Source organism: Polypterus senegalus, chromosome 10 (genome assembly GCF_016835505.1).
Source record: "Polypterus senegalus isolate Bchr_013 chromosome 10, ASM1683550v1, whole genome shotgun sequence".
Taxonomy (NCBI): domain Eukaryota; kingdom Metazoa; phylum Chordata; class Cladistia; order Polypteriformes; family Polypteridae; genus Polypterus; species Polypterus senegalus.
The window spans coordinates 42,876,659-42,900,704 of NC_053163.1; the positions used below are offsets into that span (position 1 = coordinate 42,876,659).

Genomic DNA, 24,046 nt, shown 5'->3' on the forward strand with positions numbered 1-24,046 from the left:
GAAATCAAAGTAAATAATCCATTCATTTAATCTAGCTTCAAATGAATACATGCAAATTTTTTTGCATTATTTTAAGATGAAGAAAGCTACAGTATAATTTAAAAAATAAACTTTTTACAAGAGTGCTGATAAAAGAGTTTCCAGCAAAATGTGAAACTCTAAAATAGAGACACCTGCTAGAAAATAAAATGGCAACATTATAGAAACAAAAATATAACAGTAAAAAATATATAATTGCTATAGACAAAAGGCTACAGTCAAATAAAGTTAACACTAAGTCTTCCAAAAATAAATTAGTTAAAAAAAGTATATTGCAATAGTAAAAAATATTCAGTTTCCTAATTTGCAACAGTTATCCCAGCTAAACAAATAATAGATAAGTGTTCAATTTTTCCATTGATGTTAGTCTAGTTTAGAAAAAGACATTATACCTCCCAACATTCTAAGCAGATATTAAAATGGTAGGAAGTGTCGGTGAAAGGAAGAAATAATAAATGATACAACAATGAAACTGAAGAACATTTTACATAATTGTGAAACTTGAAGCCAAGTGCAACATAATATTTCTTGACAGCCAAATAATACTGAAACTACAGCAAGGCAATAAAGATTATAGAAGTAGCTTAGGACAAATAGATGGTTTTCATTAAGGCCTTTATGTTCTTTATTTCAGTCATTGTGGAAATGTGACTGTGATTTTGAAATGTTCTGCCCGCTGGCCAAAAGGGATAAAGAAAATGGACCGAAAGATGAATATTAGTCAAGAAAACAATAAGAAAACTGAAACCAGAGAGTTCATTTAACAATCATTCAAAAATGTATAGTTAAAAGACAAATGCAAAAAGTCAAAAGCCAGAGATCTTTAACTTAATATGTATGTATTAGAGGGGATTGGAAACCACAATCTTGGACATTGCAGAACACATGGCATTACCTACAAAGCTTTGCAATTGGTAATGACATCATGTGAGGTAACGTCTGGTGCCGTTAGCAAATCAACAAAAAACTAAAACCATAAAATAACAAACATAATATTAAAAAAAAAACCACATGAACGATAGAAAAATGTGTCATGAATGCAATAACTATCCATATTGAGGTGAAAAACCTAATGCAAGAAAATTAAACCATCAGAAAATAGGAATATATGATGGAGAAAATCGATAAAATTTAGTCATAAGAGGAACTGTTATGATTCTGTATAGTTATTGTTATAAAATATTATTGATTTCAGTTATAGATAAAAATTATTTTTTACGGGGGCTGCCATGTTGAGTTGCTATAATTACAATGTGGAGTTGGTTCCTACAAAGTGTGTCTCCAGAACCACTGAAATCAACATAATAGCTGAAACAAAATAAAACCAATGAATTATACACATCAGTATCCAGTTTTGCTAATATTCAAATCAAAAACAACCTATGTGAAATCATACTTTTGCTATTTCTGACTTTCTGGTTCCTGACTATGATTTTCTTCATTATGATTTTCTGATTAACAGTTTGGATTAGATGAAAGATATGACAGCTTTTTTGGTTTTGATGCTTTGCTTGTTTAAGTCTTGTACACTTAATTCTTCTAAAATAACATCAAGTCTAGCACTGAAGTTTCCTACAGTCCCACTGCCCACCACACTACTTGGCAACGTATTCCATGTGTCTATGGTTCTCTGTGTGAAGAAAAGCTTCATCATGTTTGTGCAAAATGTACTCTTTACAAGTTTCCAACTGTGTCCCCGTTTTCTAGTTGAACTCATTTTAAAGTACCCACTGTACTAATTCAATTCATAATTGTAAAAATTTAAATTATATCAGTCTTGATCTCCCTTTGCTAAAACTGAAAAGGCTCAGCTGTTTTGATTTTTCCTCATAACACATCCCATACTGTCCTGGAATCAGCCTAGTTCCTCTACTCTGGTCTTTTTCTAGCACTGCTATGTTATTGTAGTCTGAACAGCAAAACTGCACACAATACTCCACATGAGTTCTAATCAGTGCATGAATATAACCTTTTTTGACTTGTACTCCACACTTAGGACTACTGTATATAGTCTAATATTCTAATATTTGCCATTTTTCACACTTTTGGAATATCTCTAGTGCGCCATGACTTCCTGAAAATATGCATCAAGAGTTTAAATATGTATACACTAACCTCCTGAAGCACTCATATATACAATCTGGTTCTGGTGATTTGTTTGATTTTAGCCTATTTAATCTAAGCAGTACATCTACTTCTACAATTTCCATTCTTAGTAGTTCCTGTTACTGCTAGGAGGTTATACATTTCCTCACATGTAAGACTTCAGAAAAATGTGACTTTAGAGCATTTTCTATTTCACTGTCTATATTTTAATATCCTTTAGCTATTCCTGATACAGTCTGCCTCCACCTTGACTGTTCTTTTACTATTAAAATACTGAAAGAATCCCTTTTGGTCATCTTTCACCTTATCTGCTACGTTCTTCTCAAACTGGCTTTTAGCTTCCCCCATATCCTTCTTGATGGTGGCTCTCATGCTCTCACATGCCCAACAATTTGCATTGGAGTTATTTGTCTTATACACATTACAGTCCTTTTCTACCTCTTAGTAACAAATTGTGGATTTTTTTTTCATTTCCTACTAATTTCAGAGTTTGGGAGGAACCTATTATGCATTATATGTAAAACATTTTTTAACCATTCATCTTCTGTTGCCACACTTAACACTAGAATTACCAGAGCCTACGAAAAAACTCGTAATTCCGTCCCACCTTAAACTGCTTCTTAAATCCCTTCACACCTCTCCGCCAGCGTCCTTTGTCTTCTAAATGTGCTGATAAAGAGAAGCCGGCTATTCCATCCCCCCACCAATTTAGAACGTGCACGAACTTCTCTCAGCTCATGCCTTGATTGAGTATCTGGGAGTGAAGTGGAGTTTTAGAGTGGAAATAATAGATCGTTGTTTGGAACACACGCATTTCATGTCTGTTCCGTTTCTACAGTAATCTGTGTCAACACATTGTTAAAACAGAAACTTTTTTTATATTCTAGTAGTAGATGACAAAATGTAGGCATAAACTATATAATGTATGAAGCCTGAAGTCCAAATAGCAAAGAAACATTTTCACAAGAATAACACAATTGCACTTTTATTCAAACATATAACTGCAGAAAGAAAAAGCCGCCTTAACATGCGACATTGACACCAGTTTACTATAACTGACTCCGTGGTTCAATAGATACAGCCCCCGCTTGGGATCAAGGGTCAGGGTTCGATCCTGCGCCCCTCCCTTTTGAGAAGTAAACTGTTCTTAGTCTTACTGTTTTAGAATAAAAACATACATTTGATTTCAGTCTGTAACAGCCGTGCAATTTATGATCTTTGTAAAGGTTAGCTTTTTTTTTATTCACTTTTCACTCTCTCAGTCGCGTTCAGAATCAATCCATACAACCCCATCTGACACGGCTGTTTTCACTAAAGACGCGCTATAGCTCTGCAGTGTACCACGATGCATACTAACGCCCCCCGGGTTCTGACACACAAACGCTGGCGAAGCTGCCTTCTTCGTATCTCACCGTCACTTGCTTTTCTTTTTATTCAGTTTTATTGAGTGTTCCTGCCAGTCCCCGCATGTTGCTGTATGCTTTTTCTTTTGTACCCAGGACATGCAGAGGAAAGAATGGTAAAGACCAGTAACTTCGGCGCTATATGCAATCATCAGACACTCCCCATCTGCCCGTGTCGCTCAAACACAGGAACATATATTGGTGTAAAAGTATAACAAAAGTGCACTTTTATTCAAGTGCACTTTTTCCATCGCCTTTTCCTGTAAGAAGCAGTGTACACACTTCTCTCTATGCTGTGGTTTCTATTACACACCTGAAAGAAAGAGACAATATATGTGAAAATATAATCGCACTAATGCAATATTATTTGAAAACGAACAGCGTCAGATCGGTGTGAATTTATGCAGGAACTGGAAATTCTCTGATGCGGACCTTCCCCAGGGAAGAAAGTACAGTGTCAGGTGCTCATTCAGTGTAATAGAAACCATAGCACAGAGAGGTGTGTACACGGCAACAAGTACACGTGTCGTAAATGTAGGAAGGACGGTCCTTGGGTGTGTGGGAACTGTTAATATTTGAATGTGATGATTTTATATAGCACGGAATGAAAATCTGCACTTCTTAGCATTGCACCATGCAAGATGTCGTATCAATCGCCTACTGTATCTTGCTTTCTTTTTTCTTCGGTTATACAGGTAGTTTTGAATAAAAGTGCACTTGTTTTGTTTGCGAAATGAAGTGTCTGCGTGCACTTTTCGTGGCATTACACGTGTATTTTTTGAGCATGCCCGTTTGAGCAGTATAAAAGTATTGAAAAGTATAACAAAACAACGGGCAGATGGAGAGTGTCTGATGATTGCATATAGCGCCGAACTTACTGCTCTTTACTATTCTCTCCTCTGCGTGCCCTGGAGTACAAAAGAAACAGAATACAGACGCGCTATAGCTCTGTGCTGTACCACGATGCATACTAACGCCCCCCCCGGTTCTGACACACAGACGCTGGCGAAGCTGTCTTCTTCGTATCTCACCGTCACTTGATTTTCTTTTTATTCAGTTTTATTGAGTGTTCCTGCCAGTCCCCGCATGTTGCTGTATGCTGGATATGTTCATATGTATTGTCTCTTTCTTTCAGGTGTGTAATAGAAACCACAGCATAGAGAGAAGTGTGTACACTGCTTCTTACAGGAAAAGGCGATGGAAAAAGTGCACTTGAATAAAAGTGCACTTTTGTTATACTTTTACACCAATATATGTTCCTGTGTTTGAACGACACGGGCAGATGGGGAGTGTCTGATGATTGCATATAGCGCGGTTACTGGTCTTTACCATTCTTTCTTCTGCATGTCCTGGGTGCAAAAGAAAAAGCATACAGCAACATGCGGGACTGGCAGGAACACTCAATAAAACTGAATAAAAAGAAAAGCAAGTGACGGTGAGATACGAAGAAGGCAGCTTCGCCAGCGTTTGTGTGTCAGAACCGGGGGGTTGCGCGTTAGTATGCATCGTGGTACACTGCAGAGCTATAGCGCGCTTTAGTGAAAACAGCCGTGTCAGATGGGGTTGTATGGATTGATTCTGACCGCGACTGAGAGAGTGAAAAGTGAATAAAAAAAAAGCTAACCTTTACAAAGATCATAAATTGCACCGGCTGTTACAGACTGAAATCAAATGTATGTTTTATTCTAAAACAGTAAGACTAAGAACAGTTTACTTCTCAAAAGGGAGGGGCAGGATCGAACCCGTGACCCTTGATTCCAAGCGGGGCTGTATCTATTGAACCACGGAGTCAGTTACAGTAAACTGGTGTCAATGTCGCATGTTAAGGCGGCTTTTTCTTTCTGCAGTTATATGTTTGAATAAAAGTGCAATTGTGTTATTCTTGTGAAAATGTTTCTTTGCTATTTGGACTTCAGGCTTCATACATTATATAGTTTATGCCTACATTTTGTCATCTACTACTAGAATATAAAAAAGTTTCTGTTTTAACAATGTGTTGACACAGATTACTGTAGAAACGGAACAGACATGAAATGCGTGTGTTCCAAACAACGATCTATTATTTCACTCTAAAACTCCACTTCACTCCCAGATACTCAATCAAGGCATGAGCTGAGAGAAGTTCGTGCACGTTCTAAATTGGTGGGGGGATGGAATAGCTGGCTTCTCTTTATCAGCACATTTAGAAGACAAAGGGCGCTGGCGGAGAGGTGTGAAGGGATTTAAGAAGCAGTTTAAGGTGGGACGGAATTACGAGTTTTTTCGTAGGCTCTGGTAATTCTAGTGTTAAAAGCTTATCCTAGTCTTAGAACTTAGAACTAAGAACTGTTCTATCCAGTAAAATTTTGTACACTACTCCTTCTTATTAAGAAGACTCACTTACCAAATATTGGCCACTAGTTACTTACTTATTTAGTTTGTCTGTTTTAATGGATGCGTTTACCTATTCGAGCTTTCTTGATAGATACCCGTCTAAATACTGCGGTGTCCCTCTGTTTACTGGTTACAAGTCAGCGGCCTTCCTGTACTTAAAATAAATGCTTTCTTACCTATGAATTCACATGCTCTCCCTTGCTATTAGTGTTAACACTTAACTGTACTAGTGGTACGTGGAGCTCTATCAAATTATTCTTTATATGCCTTAACTTCTCTCCACTAAGGAAACACTGCTACGTTTAACTATTCATTGCCACGACCTTGGTAATTTACTTACAGACTTGACAGTTTCAGCTACCGCTAAAATAATTATTTCTGCCATGCCTCATCTCACTTCTCCACGCTGAAGTTTTGAATACAAATACCCGAACAAGTGCAACAGAACAGAACAAGTGCAAGTAGTGAGTAACATTTTTTCAAAATGCTTTCAGTGAGAAGCAAAATGACACCTTTTATTGGTTTATGTAAACGTGATTACATTTTACCTGAAGAAGTGGCCTGAGTTGCCTTGAAAGTTTGCATATTGTAATCTTTTTAGTTAGCCAATAAAAGGTATCATTTTTGCTTGATTTATTACTACATTCATAATGGTCTCCTTTGCTAGTGTCAAATCATTTTTTTTATCTTTCAACCACAGGCTTATCCCACTGGCAGAGTACAAATTACACCTTAGAAAGAGTTACATAAGGTGTTTGATGTAACAGTATGATCTGAAGTGGCAGCCAACAGCATGTTTGAATTCAACTACATAAAAAAACCTATAAATTAATACATAGTTTAGTTATGTTTAGAATGCTGGCATCAGAGGTGGGTTGGTATAAAATACCCAGTCAGAGGCTAGACAATATTTATGAAGAATTTCTCACCATGGTGCAAACTTCACAGTACAGCACAAGCTCTATATAATAAATATCATGGGAGATCTCCTGGCAGCCCTGGACTACAACCTCAAAGATAACTCCAATAAATTCAGAAGAATCTGGCAGCACCTTTCAATGCACAGTTTCTAAACTGGCAGCTGAGCAGCATTGCTCACCTAAAAGATTTGTGAAAGCAGATAAAAGGAGGCAGAAAGGCAATGATAAGGCATCAGACAATGGTTAGACCAGAAGAGTTGGGGCCAGTGGAGGAAGAGCTGGTGCGGTTGCTCCCGGATTTATCAGAGGTCTTGAATATGTCACTAACAGTGGTGAAGTGGTTGCAGAATCTGTCCCACCAGGTATGTGTATACCAGCTGTACAATAATGTAATGGAAAAGTGTAAATTGATATACAGTGATTCCCCGCCTATCGCGGAAGTTACGTTCTAGACCCATCAGCGATAGGTCAAAATCCGTGATATACTGTAGAAAGACCATATAAATAAACATTTTTTTTTGTTTAAGCCTTAAAATACACCTCCCACACACTTTACACACATGTAAACTTATTAAAATACACTTTGTAAACACATATGATATGTGGATGTCAGGCTAAGGATATGAGTAACATCTCTCTATTATAAAAAAAAAAAAATCTTGGCAGGTAGACTAGTGAGAAGAGGCGTGATCTTCTTGGAAGACAATTTGATGTCCCACGAGAGACATTTTAACGTCACCCAAGACAAGGCAGTGAGAGGGAAGGACAGCTGCTATATAGGCTTTTAAATGATCGACGCACAGAACGACAAGCAGAACACGCATCTTGGAAGAAGCAGCACAAAGCTTGTAGCTGATCCGTTCGCTTCTCCTTAGCGTGCGTTCAGCTCCCCCCCTTCACAATGAGAACGGGAGAGACGCTAAGTGGCAGGAACCTAGTGTGCCCCTGTGGTGGGAGTTGTTGAGCGAAGCGACACGCAAGATTAGACATTATAACCTTAGGAGGCAAATCCCGTGAGATGGTGACTTTTGCACGTCACGCCCTACTTACAAACAATTTAAAACAAGTTCATCGACATCTAAACTAGCAGTTACTGGAATGCTTTTGGCAGACTCACTTCAAGTGCTCCCAGCTCTTAAAACAAGGACAAGCAGAACACACAGCTCGCCAGCAGCAGCTGCAGCAAACCAGCAGATGATCCGAGCGCATCTTTTTAGCGTGCGCTCAGCCCTCACCCCCCACCCCCTACTCATTCAGAACGCTAGTGGCATAGATGCAAACTGGCAAAAGGCCAGCTGCTGTACAGGTTTTTAAATGATTGACACAAAGCCTGACAAGCAGAACACACAGCTGGCCAGCAGCAGCAGCAAGACAGCAGCTGAACTGATGTCTTTAGTGAGTGTTCAGACCCCCCCTTCACAATGCGAGCAGTGTTATAAGTCCCGCAAGAAAGAGATTTAACCACGCCCGGGGCAGGAAATAAAGGACAAATATAGTTTTTACAAAAGTTTTAAAATAAAAATGAAAATATTGCATATGTAACAATTCCCATGAAAATAACAATCTCTTTAAATTGTTCATCACTCACATTGTTGGAACACCATGACCCACTGCAGATACAGGAAAACATGATGCAGCAGTCAGTATGTCCTCAGCTGTGGAGTCTGTGGGGAACAAAACTAGAGCAGGGCCACCCATGCCCAGAAGGATGCAACAGGCAATACATGAGAGCGCTCTCCTTCACTTTGAATGTTCCATGTTACTCATGTCTGAACATGAGTACTGGCCATAAATGGAACTTTTAAGATCACAGGAAGCCATGTCAAGGGAGTTACATGTTGAAAAGATAAAAGCGCTTTCAGAAAAGAAAAGGGCTCAGAAAGCTAAGGAAAAAAATTACTGATCCAAATTATTGCAAATTGGATGTTTATCTACAAGTGCAAAAGCTATATATAGGCAAATGCACCTTGTGAAGATAATTTCTGAGTTGCATTTATTGCAGCAATAAAGGTATAACAATCACTTTTCCAAATATTTGTTTATACCATTACTATTAATGTAGTTGAATGTGTGATTCCAAACATGGTCATGATTTCTAACATCCATTGTCAATGTTTTTGATATCATATTACCTATTTAGTGTTATATATGACAATAGTCTCATTTACTGTATATCATTGCAGAATTTTAGCCTATTGTATCAGCCTCTGAGGCTTCACTGACTTTTACTTGCAGTCTGTTTCTTCCATTTTTTTCTGTAGAAGTTTTTTTTTGGACTTATTTTTTTGTGTTCGTAGGGAGTCAATGCTGGGGGGCTGTTACAAAATAGGGCATGTTAAAGCTTAGAGGAATTTCTTGTGTGATTTTTTACTATAATTGAAATTAATTGTTGTTGTAACACATGAAAACCGGAGGAGTAGATTTCTGGCTTCAAACACATAAAGATGGGGAATGATGATTGTGAAACAAAATCACTAACTTCCCTCTGTGTTGTCTTCCCTAGAGTGAAGGAGGATTTTTCACAAAATCAATAATGTCACTTCTGCCTAAAACTCTGACCTCCCCACCTCACTCTTTTAGAAGACAGATTTAAACCATCCCAATTATATATATGGTTGAAGGACTGTTGGTCAATTTATTTTTGTTGTATTTTTTTCCTATGCAAGCAACATTTAATTATTAAACAGGGCTTCTGCCTTGGTGCCATAAACATGCTTTCTCTCATTACTTCCTTATATTATATATCTACTGCATCTAGAGGCTTTTCTATAAAAATAAACAATGAAGAATGGATGAAATAACAATGTATTAATTAGAAAAACAATGATAAAAAATCAAAGAAAAATGGTTTGTAATAGACCAGGAGATGGGGAAAATGTGAATTTTTCAACAGATAAAGGAAAGATCAAAAAAGGTATGAAATCAAATTGACATCAAAACAGCAAGTTAGAAACATTACCCAAAATCAAAGTCAAAATGAACATGCAGAAAGTACTTTAGTTCTGAAAATCCTCTAGAAAGAAAACTCTAAACATCTTTTTAAAATATCCATAATCTTGGACATCAGGAAGAGTATGTCATCATTTTAAATACCTTCCTTGTCATAGTGTGGTCATGAAAACAAAATGGCAGTTGAAAAATTTTAATAAACCATAAGTAGTTTTAAATCATATTAAATAATAATAATGTGTCCCAACAGCTCCAAAACTAATATTTTTCTTAACACTGGAGAAAATCATTTCACATAGTTGCATCAATAGATTTAAAAAGGTCAGAAAATCTGGTAGACTATCTTCTGCAAACCAAGCCCAGAAATATAGAAATACTTGCAGAAACATTGTTTTGTAAATTAAGATCAAATACCAAAGAACTAGGAATGTAAGTCATTGTTGCTTGATTAATTTATATTAAGAGTTAAACCAAATAATCTTTTTAAATATATGACTAATTTAACTCTTTCAGGGCTGATGTTGACTTTTTTCAAAAGGAGGAGTTGATGATAGTAATCAACTGTCCACTTTGACAAAACCAACCGTTATGTTTTAGTTGGAGTCTTGTTGCTAGAAAGAAAGTTACCTTTGTTGGTTTTGACAGAGATTTCCTACACTCCCATGAGTAGCAAGGCACAAACAACGGTAAAAATGGCCCTGACACCTGCCGAGAGATCCAAGTGGATGTGTAAAGCAGAACGCTCCAGGGATGACGTTTTGCCTGTTATCTCTAAACTGGATTATGACTTGTCAGGCTCTGATTTTGATACAAGCGATCAAAGACGATTGTGACATTGTGGCTTCAACTGATTGGTCCCCAGCTATTTATGGTGCTGAACATGTTCAAGTAGCTCACACTCCTATGGCAAGATTATTAGAACATTAGAACATCAGAACAATCAAGATGAGCACAGGCCAATCAGCCCAACAAAGCTTGGCAGTCCTATCAACTTAATTCTTAAAAAAAACCCACCAAGTCTAGTTTTGAAAGTCCCTAAAGTCTTACTGTCTACCACATTACTTGGTAGCTTATTCAAAGTGTCTATGGTTCTCTGTGTAAAGAAAAACTTCCTAATGCTTGACGTCTCCAATTGTGTCCCATTGTTCTTGATGAACTCATTTTAAAATAGCAGCCTCGATCCACTGAATTAACTCCCTTCATAATTTTAAACACTTCATTCATATAATTTCTTAATTTATTTTTGCTAAAAGTGAAAAGGATCAGCTCTTTTTACCTTTCTTCATAATTCATTGTCTGTAGTCCTGGAATGAGTGTAGTCGGACCTTTTCTAGCGCTACTATGTCCTTTTTGTAGCCTGGAGACCAAAACTGCACACAGTACTTCAGATGAGACCTCACCAGTGTATTATTAAGCTTCAGCATAACCACTTTGGAGTTGTATTCTATACATCATGTGCCACACACGTGCGATTAGGAGGCAGTCAGAAAGCCTAAAGGTGAGTGAAACATCGCAAAATGAAGGGTTGCCACGTGGTACTTACCGGAATCTCTTCTCTCCACAGAAAAGCAGAGGAAAATTAATCATCAACATTTCCAGCTTCCAAAATGGCCGCCACAATATTACTTCCGGTCACATGAACTGACATCACTTTCGACGCTTCAAAAAAACATCACTTTCGGTTTTCATCAACTGTTACCTCTTTGGTTCATTTGATCACTTATTTTGCTACTTTATCCGCAGGACAATATACAGGGACTGTCCCCAACACTTTGTTTGTGTGAAACGTTTTCTTATTTTGGGAAAAACTCCACGATTGGCGTAGTCGGCAGGATTCGCTTTTTTAAAAGATGTCTGAAGAGCAGGACCTTAACGCGATCCTTAACACGATCATGGGCAATCTCAGCACCCTGAAGATCCAGATGGGCGAAACATGGACTCAATTAGCTGAGTCTATGGCTCGTGCAAACGCATCTGTATGGATGGAGGCAGCTCGGTCATTACCTACTAAGTTAAGCAACCTGACAGAAGACGATGATGTTAAAACTTATTTTTTGGTATTCGAGAGTAATGCTAAGCGGAACGCATGGCCAAGGTCGGAGTGGGCGTACTTACTGGCCCCCTACCTGAAAGGACCAGCGCAGAGGGCCTATTACGATTTAACTGAGGAGCAGGCTGCTGAATATCCATCCATCCATCCATTTTCCAACCCACTGAATCCGAACACAGAGTCACTGGGGTCTGCTGAAGCCAATCCCAGCCAACACAGGGCACAAGGCAGGAACCAATCCTGGGCAGGGTGCCAACCCACACACAAACACACCCACACACCAAGCACACACTAGGGCCAATTTAGAATTGCCAATCCACCTAACCTGCATGTGTTTGGACTGTGGGAGGAAACCCGGTGTGCCCGGAGGAAACCCACGCAGACACAGGAAGAACATGCAAACTCCACGCAGGGAGGACCCAGGAAGCGAACCCAGGTCTCCTAACTGTGAGGCAGCAGCGCTACCACTATGCCACCATGCCGCCCGCTGCTGATTATGATGCTCTCAAAAGTGAGGTGTTCAAGCACTACGGCATATCTCCGGAAGAACAGGTGAGGGAATGGAGGGAGTGGCAGTTTGATCCCGATCAGCCACTACGAACCCAAACTTTCAAGGCTTGGAACAAAGTTTGTCGATAGCTACGGCCCGACATAAACAACTCCCATAAAATGGGTGATTTACTGGCTTGTGAAACATTCGTACATGCCCTCCCTGGTCATATTGCCCAGCAAGTCTGGAAACAACCATATGACAACATGGACACCTTAATCAAAATAGCAGAGCGTCATTGGGCAGCTTGCAAATCAGGGTGATCAGAACGGTTCTCTCGCCGTAACTAACATTTGTGTGGGGCAGCTCCTGAGCCCCCCCGACAAGCTCCTGAACCTGCTGTCCATAAAAGAGATAAACTGTTCCACCTTCCCCACTGTTTCAAGTGTGGGAAGATGGGACACCTGTCACCTAATTGCCCCTGTGAACCCATGGACTGCTCACTGGTGAAGGGAGAAAGGTATTGTGCCACTGTGATTAACCCTTTGTCTCTTCCATATACAGGTGCAGTTATTATAAATTGCAGAAAGGTAAGAGCAATGTTCGATTCCGGGAGTAACATTTCTATTGTTGCTTCCCGTTTTGTTTTACCGCAACAATGGCTAAAAATAAAAACCAGCCTTAAATGTATACACGGAGATATCTGGTACTATAAAACAGTATTACCGGATCCTCTGTTTCCAGTCATATTAGGAAGGGATTGGAATGATATTAATAATTTTTATTCACTCCCTCATCATTTAAAAGAGAACAATGGAACGATGATTCCTTAAAATTTGTGAGAAATGCAATAGTATCCACCAATGGTTATACAACCTTAGATCCCTTGCCACCGATGCCTTTCTTAGCAATACAAAATGAATTATTGTATAGAGTGGCAGAACACGGGGTAGAAGTGCGAACATTATTGCTAATACCACATACTTTTCGGCGACAAGTATATGAATTAGCACATGCTCACCTTCTGGGAGCCCATTTAGGCTCCGAAAAAACTTTGGAGAGAATTAAGCTCCGATTCTATTGGCCAGGAATTAATGAAGAGGTCCAACATTTTTGTGCTTCGTGTCCCGAATGCCAATTACATCAATTTCCTAGAAAGGACTGAGCTCCTCTCGTTCTGTTACCCCTTACTGATATTCCATTTGAACGAGTCGGTAGTGATGAGCGAGCACCAAAGTGTTTGGGTGTTTGGTCCGAGCACCCGAGTATAATGTAAGTCAATGGGGGACAACCAGGCACCCCCTGCTATGAAGAGGGGAGGGTGCCTGGTCCATTGGAAAAGGTCAGAAAGTGACAGAAACACCACCCAAATGGACCGGGAACAGCATGGGGATGATGTCTGGATGCATCTTGGACTCCCAAGTCGCTGCTAGGAATTAGTTTGTCCAAGTTGTACGCCACTTTTACAGACTGACAAAAACACGCCCAAACCCCCCCAAAAAAATCAATATTACAGGAAAAATGATGCTCTAAAACATTATATGCCTGTGCCTGCAAGTGAGTTGACGCTCTAAAACATTGTCGGGCAACCGGTGCGCCGCGACGCACTGGTTAGCCATGGAATTTTCTAGGGGCGCCGTGAAAACTTTTGTAAAATATTTAAAATTGCTAGTGTTTTTGAATTTTTGGTTGATTAAAAAGATAATGTTTAAAAAAAAAATTATGTTGGAAAAACAGATAATGGAACACTTATAGAAATGAAGTCTAAGAAACGTGAGAGACTTCAAATGATTGACAAGGAAATGCGCGTCTGTCTATCGAAAATTGATCCTCGCATCAATCTCATATGTGCTTCAAAACAATCTCAATGTTCAGATTAATTATATTTAAGATTTATCCTTTGATTCCTTTATTAATAAAATGTCTTTCAAACTTGTAAAATTAACTGTTTTTATTGGCAATTGTCCATTGATTGTGTCATCACAAATTTATTTATGGGCAGTCCCTCAGGTGCGCCACGAAAGAAAATTTTTGGACTTTGTGTGCCGCAACTCAAAAAAGGTTGCCTTTCACTGCTCTAAAACATGATATGGGAGTGTCTGCAGGTGAGCTGACGCTCTAAAACATTATATGCGAGTGCATGCTATTTAGCACCCGATGACGTGTTCCGGCCAGCCAATCACTGTAGTGCCAGCACCTGACATGGCTACTGGCATTACAGTGAGGGCAGTACTTACCTGCCCCTTGATTGGCTGTCTCCAACCCGCAAAATGTGCGGGGCAGAGACTCGAGCATGGCACACGAGCACATGTGGTGCTCGTTCGAGTAGCGCCATGCTCCGAACATAGCGATGCTCGAGCCGAACAACGACAAGACCTAGAAATGGCTATCTTGTCTATACCCGAAGTTGTAAATGAGATACCAGGACAAACTGCCCTGATTGAGCATGATATCATTATTGAGCCGGGGGAAATTGTCAGGGAAAGACCTTATAGGTTCCTGGAGGCAAAGAATGTGGAAGTAGAGTTGGAAGTGAGACGAATGGTAGAATTGGGGGTTATTGAAGAAAGTTATAGCCCCTGGTCTAGTCCAATTGTCTTAGTTCCTAAACCTGATGGCTCATGGAGGTTTTGTAACAACTTATGTAAGCTTAATCAGGTCTCTAAGTTTGAAGCGGATCCCATGCAGCGTATAGACGATCTACTCGACCGACTGGGAGTGCGCAGCTTCTAACTACTCTTGACATGACCAAAGGGTATTGGCAAATTCCCTTAACAGCCTCCACTAAAGAAAAAAACGCATTTAGTACTCCCAGTGGACATTGGCAATACAGGGTTCTTCCATTTGCGTTGCACGGGGCACCAGCAACCTTACAAACATCTGGTCGATACACTGCTATGGCCCCACAATTCATATAGTGCCGCTTACCTAGATGATGTTGTCATTTATTCCGGCCCTTATCTAATTTGACAAAGAAAAGAGAACCTTTAAAAGTGGTATGGGATGATTTGGCGGATAAGGCATTCAGTGACTTAAAACTGGCCCTTATGTCAGCACCTGTTTTGTAATCACCTGATTTTTCTTCTTCCTTTATTCTCCAGACCGACGCATTGGACACAGGATTAGGTGCCGTGTTGAGCCAATGCGTCGATGGTGCTGAACACCCCATTATGGACTTCAGCCTTAAACTGCTGGACCGGGAGACCAAGTATACTGTGGTAGAGCGAGAAGCCTTGTCGATTAAATGGGCTATCACGCAGTTAAGATACTACCTACTGGGTCGGGAGTTTACTCTGGTGACCGATCACACCACTTTGCAGTGAATGTCACTTCACTGTGAGTCTAATCCCCGGTCACTAGGTGGTTTTTAGACCTTCAACCTTATCGTTTTAGTGTTGTTTATCGTAAAGGTTCCTTGCAGGCCAATGCAGATGCTTTCTCCTGAGCCCACGACCTCTCGGTGCAGGTCGCCTGTCCTGAGGCCTCATGTATAACGCCGTGCGTAGAACTCGCACTATAACATTGCGTAAGCACAAAAGCCGAAATGTGCTTACGCACAGAAAAATCCAGATGCAGGAATCTGTGCGTACTCCAACTTCCACGTTCTTCTGCTACATAAATCCCGATCAGCGTGAAAAGTAACTTTCGTGCGTGCGCTTTATGTAACGCCCCAACTCCTCCCAGAATTATGCCTCTTTGAATATGCAAATCAATATAAATCGCCCTTAAGTTCAGCCTTCTGTGAAAAGACAATGGGGAAAGCATGGGGGAAAATATAAGAATTTCAGCGAATACCAAGTGGAGGCAAAGGAAAAGCATACTATTTGTTCAAATAAACCGTGGTATAATCAACAAAAGGAAGTTGATCGAGTGACATAGCGTGTTGGAGAAACTTGAAAGCTCACGTTCATAAAATCGCACAGTGCCGGAAATAAAAAAAAGAAGTCACATATCAAAGTTGCCGTGAAAAGGCGAGTTCTAGCCCACTGTCTGAGTGTCATATGAAAGCTTATTAGGGTACAGAGAAAAAAAGGCACACAGTGGGGAAAAAGCACGAAATGTCAACTTCAATCTCGACATTTCCACTTTAATCACGTAGTTTACTTTGTCATTAAAGTAGAACATCATAAACTTCATCTTAAAATCGTTTAATTAACCAATTTCTCAAATCACATTATAATTAAAGTAACCCCTTAAATGCTTTGTTTTGTATTTGATCTTCTATGTGCTCTATATGTGTGAATCACTACTTGCTTCTTAAACTGGCTCTCTTCCTCCAACTGGACACAGAATCCATTACATTCGTGATATTACAGCTCTCTGAATAACTAAAATACTGAGATGTATACATGATATCATTTTTATTATGATAGGAGTTAAAGCACGTTATTAAACATGGGTTTCACTTCGATGAAATAATTTATTGCAGCAGTACTCAGGGGCGGCTCTAGGCTTGTGGTGGCACTGGGCAAAGGAAGAATCGGTGGCTCCTTCGCCCGCCAATGTCAGTAAGGTAGCTTATGCACGGTGGATGGCCACGTCCGTTGCAGACACTGCATAGCCGCCTCGTGCTCATGACACAAGCATTTAACTTTTGCCGAAATTTGTCGCTGCATTTTTAGGGATTTAAGGTGGGCCGGGTTTACAAGTTTTTTCGTAGGCGTTGGTAATTCTAGTGTTAAATAATGCAATAAAAGAGTCTTTGCCACACTGCGCTGCTACTGCTTTGACTTTGTTTTCACATTTGCATGCTATTCTTATGCAATTAGTAAGCCATGCAACTTTGAACAGCTTTTCTTTAAAAAACTCATCTACTGACAGTTAAAGGTCCATGAACTTAGCTGAAGAGTTGAATGTTCCTTGCCTTAACTATTGAAGACCACAGAAACTTGTCCTAATGATGATAAATGTACAGATTTTTTCTACAGCTGATTGTGTTTTCAAGGTTATATCTGCACATTTCTTATTTTTCTCCATTTTTCAAATATGCTGTACTTCTGTCAGTAGTAATGAACTGGGAGCATCTTTATGAGGTTGCCACATCTGTGGATATGAGGAAGATGACCATTTCTTTAGGAGCATGTGCTCACACACAACATAAAAGCAAATATACTGCCATATATAACCTTCCCCCATCCTCTTTTCAACAATCTCAATAAGTGGACAATATAAATTAATGTTGAATTAGTTACCTGGAGGTCCAGTTAGGCCAGGGGGACCTTGAAAACCTAAAAGAAAATAAAGGTACTTTAACAGAAACCAAAATATCAAAAATAGTTACAAAAAGAGAGTCTGCATTTTGAAAGAACTGGAATTCTTCACAGATTTGTCACTTTCCACAACTAAACAGCATGTAGATGCAATTAAGAAAAGTAATAGAATGCTGGGTTACATAGCAAGTTAGCAAGTTCTTAATGGCTGAAGTGAAGGCAGATGGCAAAAAAAATTAACGCTATGTTGTCTTCTTCTTAAATTTATAAAGATTTATTTAATTAAAAGATTTAACTGTGAAAATTCAACATTTTATCTTGTTTATTTTAAATTGTAGTAAATACTCAATATAGGTAAAGTTACTTAACTCACATTAAATCTCTTATCAGTCCCTTTCAATATATGTTTACAAATAATTCTTTAAAAATGGATATGATTGTAATTTTGTTCTTTTGGAATACATAAAAGCTACATATAAAACACAAAATAGATTTTTTTTTATTTTATTTATTGAATTTATTAAAAGCATATAACATTCCATACAACTCAAACTTAACAAAACTAAAATCAAATCAACCTCCACCCATGAGAAAGAGGAAGGCCAACAACCAGAGCAAAACTGTTAAAAGTAGTAAAGAGAGAAAGGAGTCTTTTCCTCCAATATAAATGCTTATTCTAAAATGTTATTGATTAGGTCCTGCTAAGTTTTAAAAAGGTTTTGAACATATCCTCTAACTGAGAATTAGATTTTTTTCCATTTTCAAATAGTATATAACATTAGACTTAAAGTGGGGCAGGATTCTTCCAGTTCAGAAAGACAAGTATTGGAGTAATGTAATACATGTTTAATGCAACAGCTACAATATATATAGTTTAGCAGTTACTGTTTATTTTACCATTAGGCGGAAGTGTATTATTGCTGCTTGCTGGAAGAATGTGGAATGTCCATCTTGAATTTTTGTCGTTGTTTATCCTGCTGTTAGTAATAAAGACATGCATGGTAGGCTGTAGCCATGTTCACTTAAAATCATTGAGACTGTTTCACTTTATTTTCTGTACTATTTCAAGAATTCCCAATAACAAGTCTACGTGCTAATAGTGAAGTGAAGGCAGTTACATTTTGTTTGTCCTTCTTCACTTTAACCCCATCTGGGAGTACACAAAAAAAGCTATTAATGGATTAGGAGGAATTGTGACACCAAGGCTGTCTGATAGGCATTTAAACATCTTCGTCCAGAACGATGTTGATTTTGTACACACCAAAAATATGTGGCACAGTGAAGCTGGGGCTTGATTGCAGCGTTTACAGGGCATGGACAATTTCAAATGAGAAAGGTGCGCTCAATAAAAGAATAACTGGACGTTTTGCACATATGCAGCCAGAGTGAATTCTAAGTGTGGTTGCCTTCCACTCTGTTTCTGAAATGCTGAGTAAGAGATCCTTTTCTCACTGTACCCTGGGATCTTTAAATGGAAGGGACTTTAAAATGGTTTTATATATTATAGAAATGCTGTCTGAGCCCCCAAGACTGATCAATATTTCTTCTGGAGTAGCAAATAGGTGGGAGGTGAGGAAAACAGGGCAGATTCTGTTTAGCAAAGTTTCTAATTTGGAGATAGTGGAAAGATTCTGTTGGTAGAAGATTAAATTTGGAGTATAATTGTTCATAGAATGCAAAGACATTATTTATACACAAATCTCTAAATGATTTAATCTCCTACATTTTCCAAACATTAAAAACTGAATATGTTCGATAGGGTGGAAAAAGGTGGTTATGTAGAGTTGCCACATTGGTTCCTGCATTGGTTCCATATTCTGAGTGAATGAAGCACAATTGGGGTGTTAGTATATTGACGATACCTTGTATTTACTGGTGTACAAAGCAAGGAATATGAAGAAGTGCTGTATTCATTTCTATTGTAGACCAATCAAGTGTCTGTGTTTATTTATTTGTATCAATGTCCAGGTTTTTATAGCTTTTATGTTTGCCACCCAGTAATAAAATTAAAAATTAGGTAGAGCCATGTCGCCTTCTGATTTAGGTCGTTATAGGATCACTTTTTGAAAGTGTGGATTTTTCCATTTCCAAATAAATGAGGCTATAATTGAATATAAATTCTTAAAAAAGATTTGTTAATGTATATGGGGATGATTTGAAATAGGAACAAAAGCTTAGGTAGGATATTCATCTTCACAATGTTAATTCTTCTTTCCAAAGTATGATGGAGGGTAGACCATCTATGCACATCTTATTTAATTGTATCCATTCAAACAGCACCATTTTGCTGAAAAAGAGCTTTATATTTACTTGTGATGTTGACCCCTAGGTATTTAAACTAATCTGCAATGATAAAAGGGAAGGTGTCCAATTTAATGTTGTTTGCTAGAGAACACTGGAAAGAGCACACTTTTGTTCAAATTAATTTTAAGTCCAGATATCTTTTGAAATTCTGCTAGTGCTATTTGAGCTGTAGGCACAGAACTTTGTGGGTCTTACATATAATAATAATAATAATAATAATAATAATAATAATAATAATAATAATAATAATACTACATGTTATTTATATTTTATATACAGTATCATATCATCCTTCTCTGAAAACCCCCTTTATCTCTGATGCATTTTGAAAGTAAATAGCCAATGGCTCAATGCAGATTGCAAATAGCAGTGGTAACAAAGGGCATCCTTGTCTAGTACCGTGTTCTAGTTTGAACTAGTCTGAAATAATGATGTTAATACAGACTGAAGCTTCTGGACTGGTATACAGTAGTTTGATACATGCACATATGTTCAGGCCAAACCCAAATTTATGCAAAGTGGTGAATGCTTCCAAAGATAATATGAGCTCTGAAATGTTAGACTTTGTGAGTGAATATATTACATTAAATAGGCGTCAAAGATTGGAAGCCAAATGTCTATCTAAAATAAATCTGCTTTGGTCTTCTGATATTACTGAAGGGAGCACTTTCTCAATTCTTCTAGCTAGGGCTTTGGAGAGTATCTTAACATCATTATTCAGAAGTGAGATTGGTCTGTATGATGCACATTGTAGTAAGTCCTTATTTTTCTTAGGAAAAATGGTAATCAGTGCTTGGCAAAATGTTTGAAGCAGAATTTTTTTGTCTCTGGCTTCAATAAATGTTGCTAATAAGAGGTGGGCTAACTTAACTGATAATCTATACTAATAAAAGGCAAAGCCCTCATTTGGAGACCTGACATATTCTTAAACTATTCTGGTAAATTTACTGATTAATCCTGATGCCTTCTTGGTTTCCTATTTACTGTATTTTTGTAGGAAAGATATGAGATAATCATCTATACTAATAAAAGGCAAAGCCCTCACTGACTGACTGACTCACTCACTGACTCATCACTAATTCTCCAACTTCCTGTGTAGGTGGAAGGCTGAAATTTGGCAGGCTCATTCCTTACAGCTTACTTACAAAAGTTAGGCAGGTTTCATTTCGAAATTCTACGCGTAACGGTCATAACTGGAACCTACTTATGTACATATATACCGGCCATAGCCTGCAGCTCGGTCGCCATGTGAGGCGGAGTTCCGTCCCTCATCGTCACGCCTCCCACGTAATTGAGTGCCTGCCCATATAAGGCCGTCCATCAGCGGCAATCCAATAGAAACACTCTGCCTCTAAATATTCAGACGAAGATGAGATGGTCAGGGTGGTGTTTGGCACAAACTCAGCAAAACTGCGAGAGAAACTTTTAAGTGCCGGGTCTTAGCTAACATTAAATAAAGCTGTGGACATCGCACGAGATAGCACAAGCACAGCTGAGAACTTTCGATGCATGTACTCTGTGCGGCTCACGTGAACTGACTGTGAACATGTATGCAGAGAGAACAAGGAAGAGCTCCAAAGAAAGCTGAACAAAAAACGCATTACACAATTGAGAAGGCAGCAAAAGAATATGAAGCGAGTGACGCATACAAGCATATTCATAAGTGCAGCTTGGAAAAAGTCAATGTCCAGCTAAAGGAAGACAGTGTAAAAAAAAACCTGTGCATGCAGTGTGTGATGTCTCAAATAAAGAATAAGACAAGCTGTTTATTGATGCAGTAAGAAAGGAATCGATGAATGAAACCTGTTATCTTTACAACGGTTGACAAACACGGAATGTAACTTGAACACAACACATCCTACAAATACGAACCTGATTGAAGGAAATAATGATAATCAAATCCTTGATGACAGCAACACTCATAACAGTCACAAAACAATTACATTGACAATCATGTTACGTTATTTTTAAAATGTTCCCTTTCCTTTTTCATAACTTCTTTAAAACACTACTTTTCCGCTGCGAAGAGTGGGTATTTTGATATATATGTATACCCCAATCTACATACTGTCAAATAAACGAACCACACGCCGTGGCGCAACGCAAGAGGCTTTGCCTCTAGAGCTGACATCCGAGGTTCGATTCCTGAGAGGGGGTGCAGTGAGTGTGTACGCCTGATGAGCCCAGAATTAGGGCGAAACACGTGTTGCATACTCTTTGCATTATTTGACAATCAAATTCTTGATGACAGCAACACTCAGAGGGTCCGAAGTGCGAAAGATTTGCAGCAGGTTAGGGTGATAATGGATAAAGATGGAAACACACTCATAAGTGAAAAGAATGTGTTGAGCAGATGGAAATAGTACTTTGAGAGGCTTATGAATGAAGAGAATGAGACAGAGAAGAGGTTGGATGATGTGGAGATAGTGAATCAGGAAGTGCAACAGATTAGCAAGGAGGAAGCAAGAACAGCTATGAAGAGGATGAAAAATGGAAACGCCATTGGTCCAGATGACATACCTGTGGAAGCATGGAGGTGTTTAGGAGAGATGGCAGTGGAGTTTTTAACCAGATTGTTTAATGGAATCTTGGAAAGTGAGAGAATGCCTGAGGAGTGGAGTGTACTGGTGCCAATTTTTAAGAATAAGGGGGCTGTGCAGGACTGTAGTAAATACAGGGGATAAAATTGATGAGCCACAGCATAAAGTTATGGGAAAGAGTAGTGGAAGCTAGGTTAAGATATGAGGTGATTATTAGTGAGCAGCAGGTTTTGTGCCAAGAAAGAGCACTACAGATGCGATGTTTGCTCTGAGGGTGTTGATGGAGAAGTATAGATAAGACCAGAAGGAGTTGTATTGGATCTTTGTGGACTTGGAGAAAGCATATGACAGGGTGCCTCGAGAGGAGTTGTGGTATTGTATGAGGAAGTAGGGAGTGGCAGAGAAGTATGTAAGAATTGTACAGGATATGTACGAGGGAAGTGTGACTGTGGTGAGGTCTGCAGTAGGAGTGACGGATGCATTCAACGTGGAGGTGGATTACATCAGGGATTGGCTCTAAGCCCTTTCTTATTTGCAATGGTGATGGACAGGATGACAGATGAGATTAGACAGGAGTCCCCGTGGACTATGATGTTTGCTGAAGACATTGTGATCTGCAGCCATAGTAGGGAGCAGGTTGAGGAGACCCGGTGGAGATATGCTCTAGAGCGGAGAGGAATGAAGGTCAGTAGGAACAAGACAGAATACATGTGTGTAAATGAGAGGGAAGTCAATGGAATGGTGAGGATTCAAGGAGTAAGTTTGGCAAAGGTGGAGGAGTTTAAATGGGATCAACAGTACACAGTAATGGGAATTGTGGAAGAGAGGTGAAAATGAGAGTGCAGGCAGGGTGCAATGGGTGGAGAAGAATGTCAGGAGTAATTTGTGACAGACAGGTATCAGCAAGAGTGAAAGGGAAGGTCTACAGGACGGTAGTGAGACCAGCTATGTTATATGGGTTGGAGATGGTGCCACTGACCAGAAAGCAGGAGACAAAGCTGGAGGTGGCAGAGTTAAAGATGCTAAGATTTGCATTGGGTGTGACAAGGTTGGACAGGATTAGAAATGAGTACATTAGAGGATCAGCTCAGGTTGGATGGTTGGGAGACAAACTCAGAGAGGCGAGATTGTGTTGGTTTGGACATGTGCAGAGGTGAGATGCTGAGTATTTTGGGAGAAGGATGCTAAGGATAGAGCTGCCAGGTAAGAGAAAAAGAGAAAGGCCTAAGAGAAGGTTTATGGATGTGGTGAGAGAGGACATGCAGGTGATGGGTGTAACAGAACAAGATGCAGAGGACAGAAAGATATGAAAGAAGATGATCTGCTGTGGCAACCCCTAACAGGAGCAGCCAAAAGAAAAAGAAGATCCACCTTAACAAAAGGGCAAGTGTCTATGAATGTGTCTGTATATCTGTCCAGACTAGATTGATTAATTAGATTTCAACCCATCTTAGGCAGGTTGCACAGTCAGTACATAAATTAATGTGACTAGGATTAGTTCACAAGATCTTTAAAATCTAAATAGCATTTATTAATTTTATCCTCATGACATTATTTAAACCATTAATGTCTGTTTGCATATTACATTATCTTCAGGTGTGTATTTCATACTAAACCCTATCCTATTACTGTTTCTTGTATGAAAAGGGGAATGAGTATTTT

The 24,046-nt window shown here is 39.0% G+C and overlaps 1 protein-coding gene across 1 annotated transcript in view; it reads right to left on the bottom strand.

Annotated features, from left to right (window-relative positions):
• col4a5 (collagen, type IV, alpha 5 (Alport syndrome)) overlaps positions 1-24,046 on the bottom strand; it is a 481,130-nt gene that overhangs the window by 238,058 nt on the left and 219,026 nt on the right. Inside the window, exon 20 of the mRNA XM_039765771.1 lies at positions 17,523-17,558. Coding sequence (XP_039621705.1) covers positions 17,523-17,558 — 36 coding nt within the window. The remainder of the gene's footprint in view (positions 1-17,522; positions 17,559-24,046) is intronic.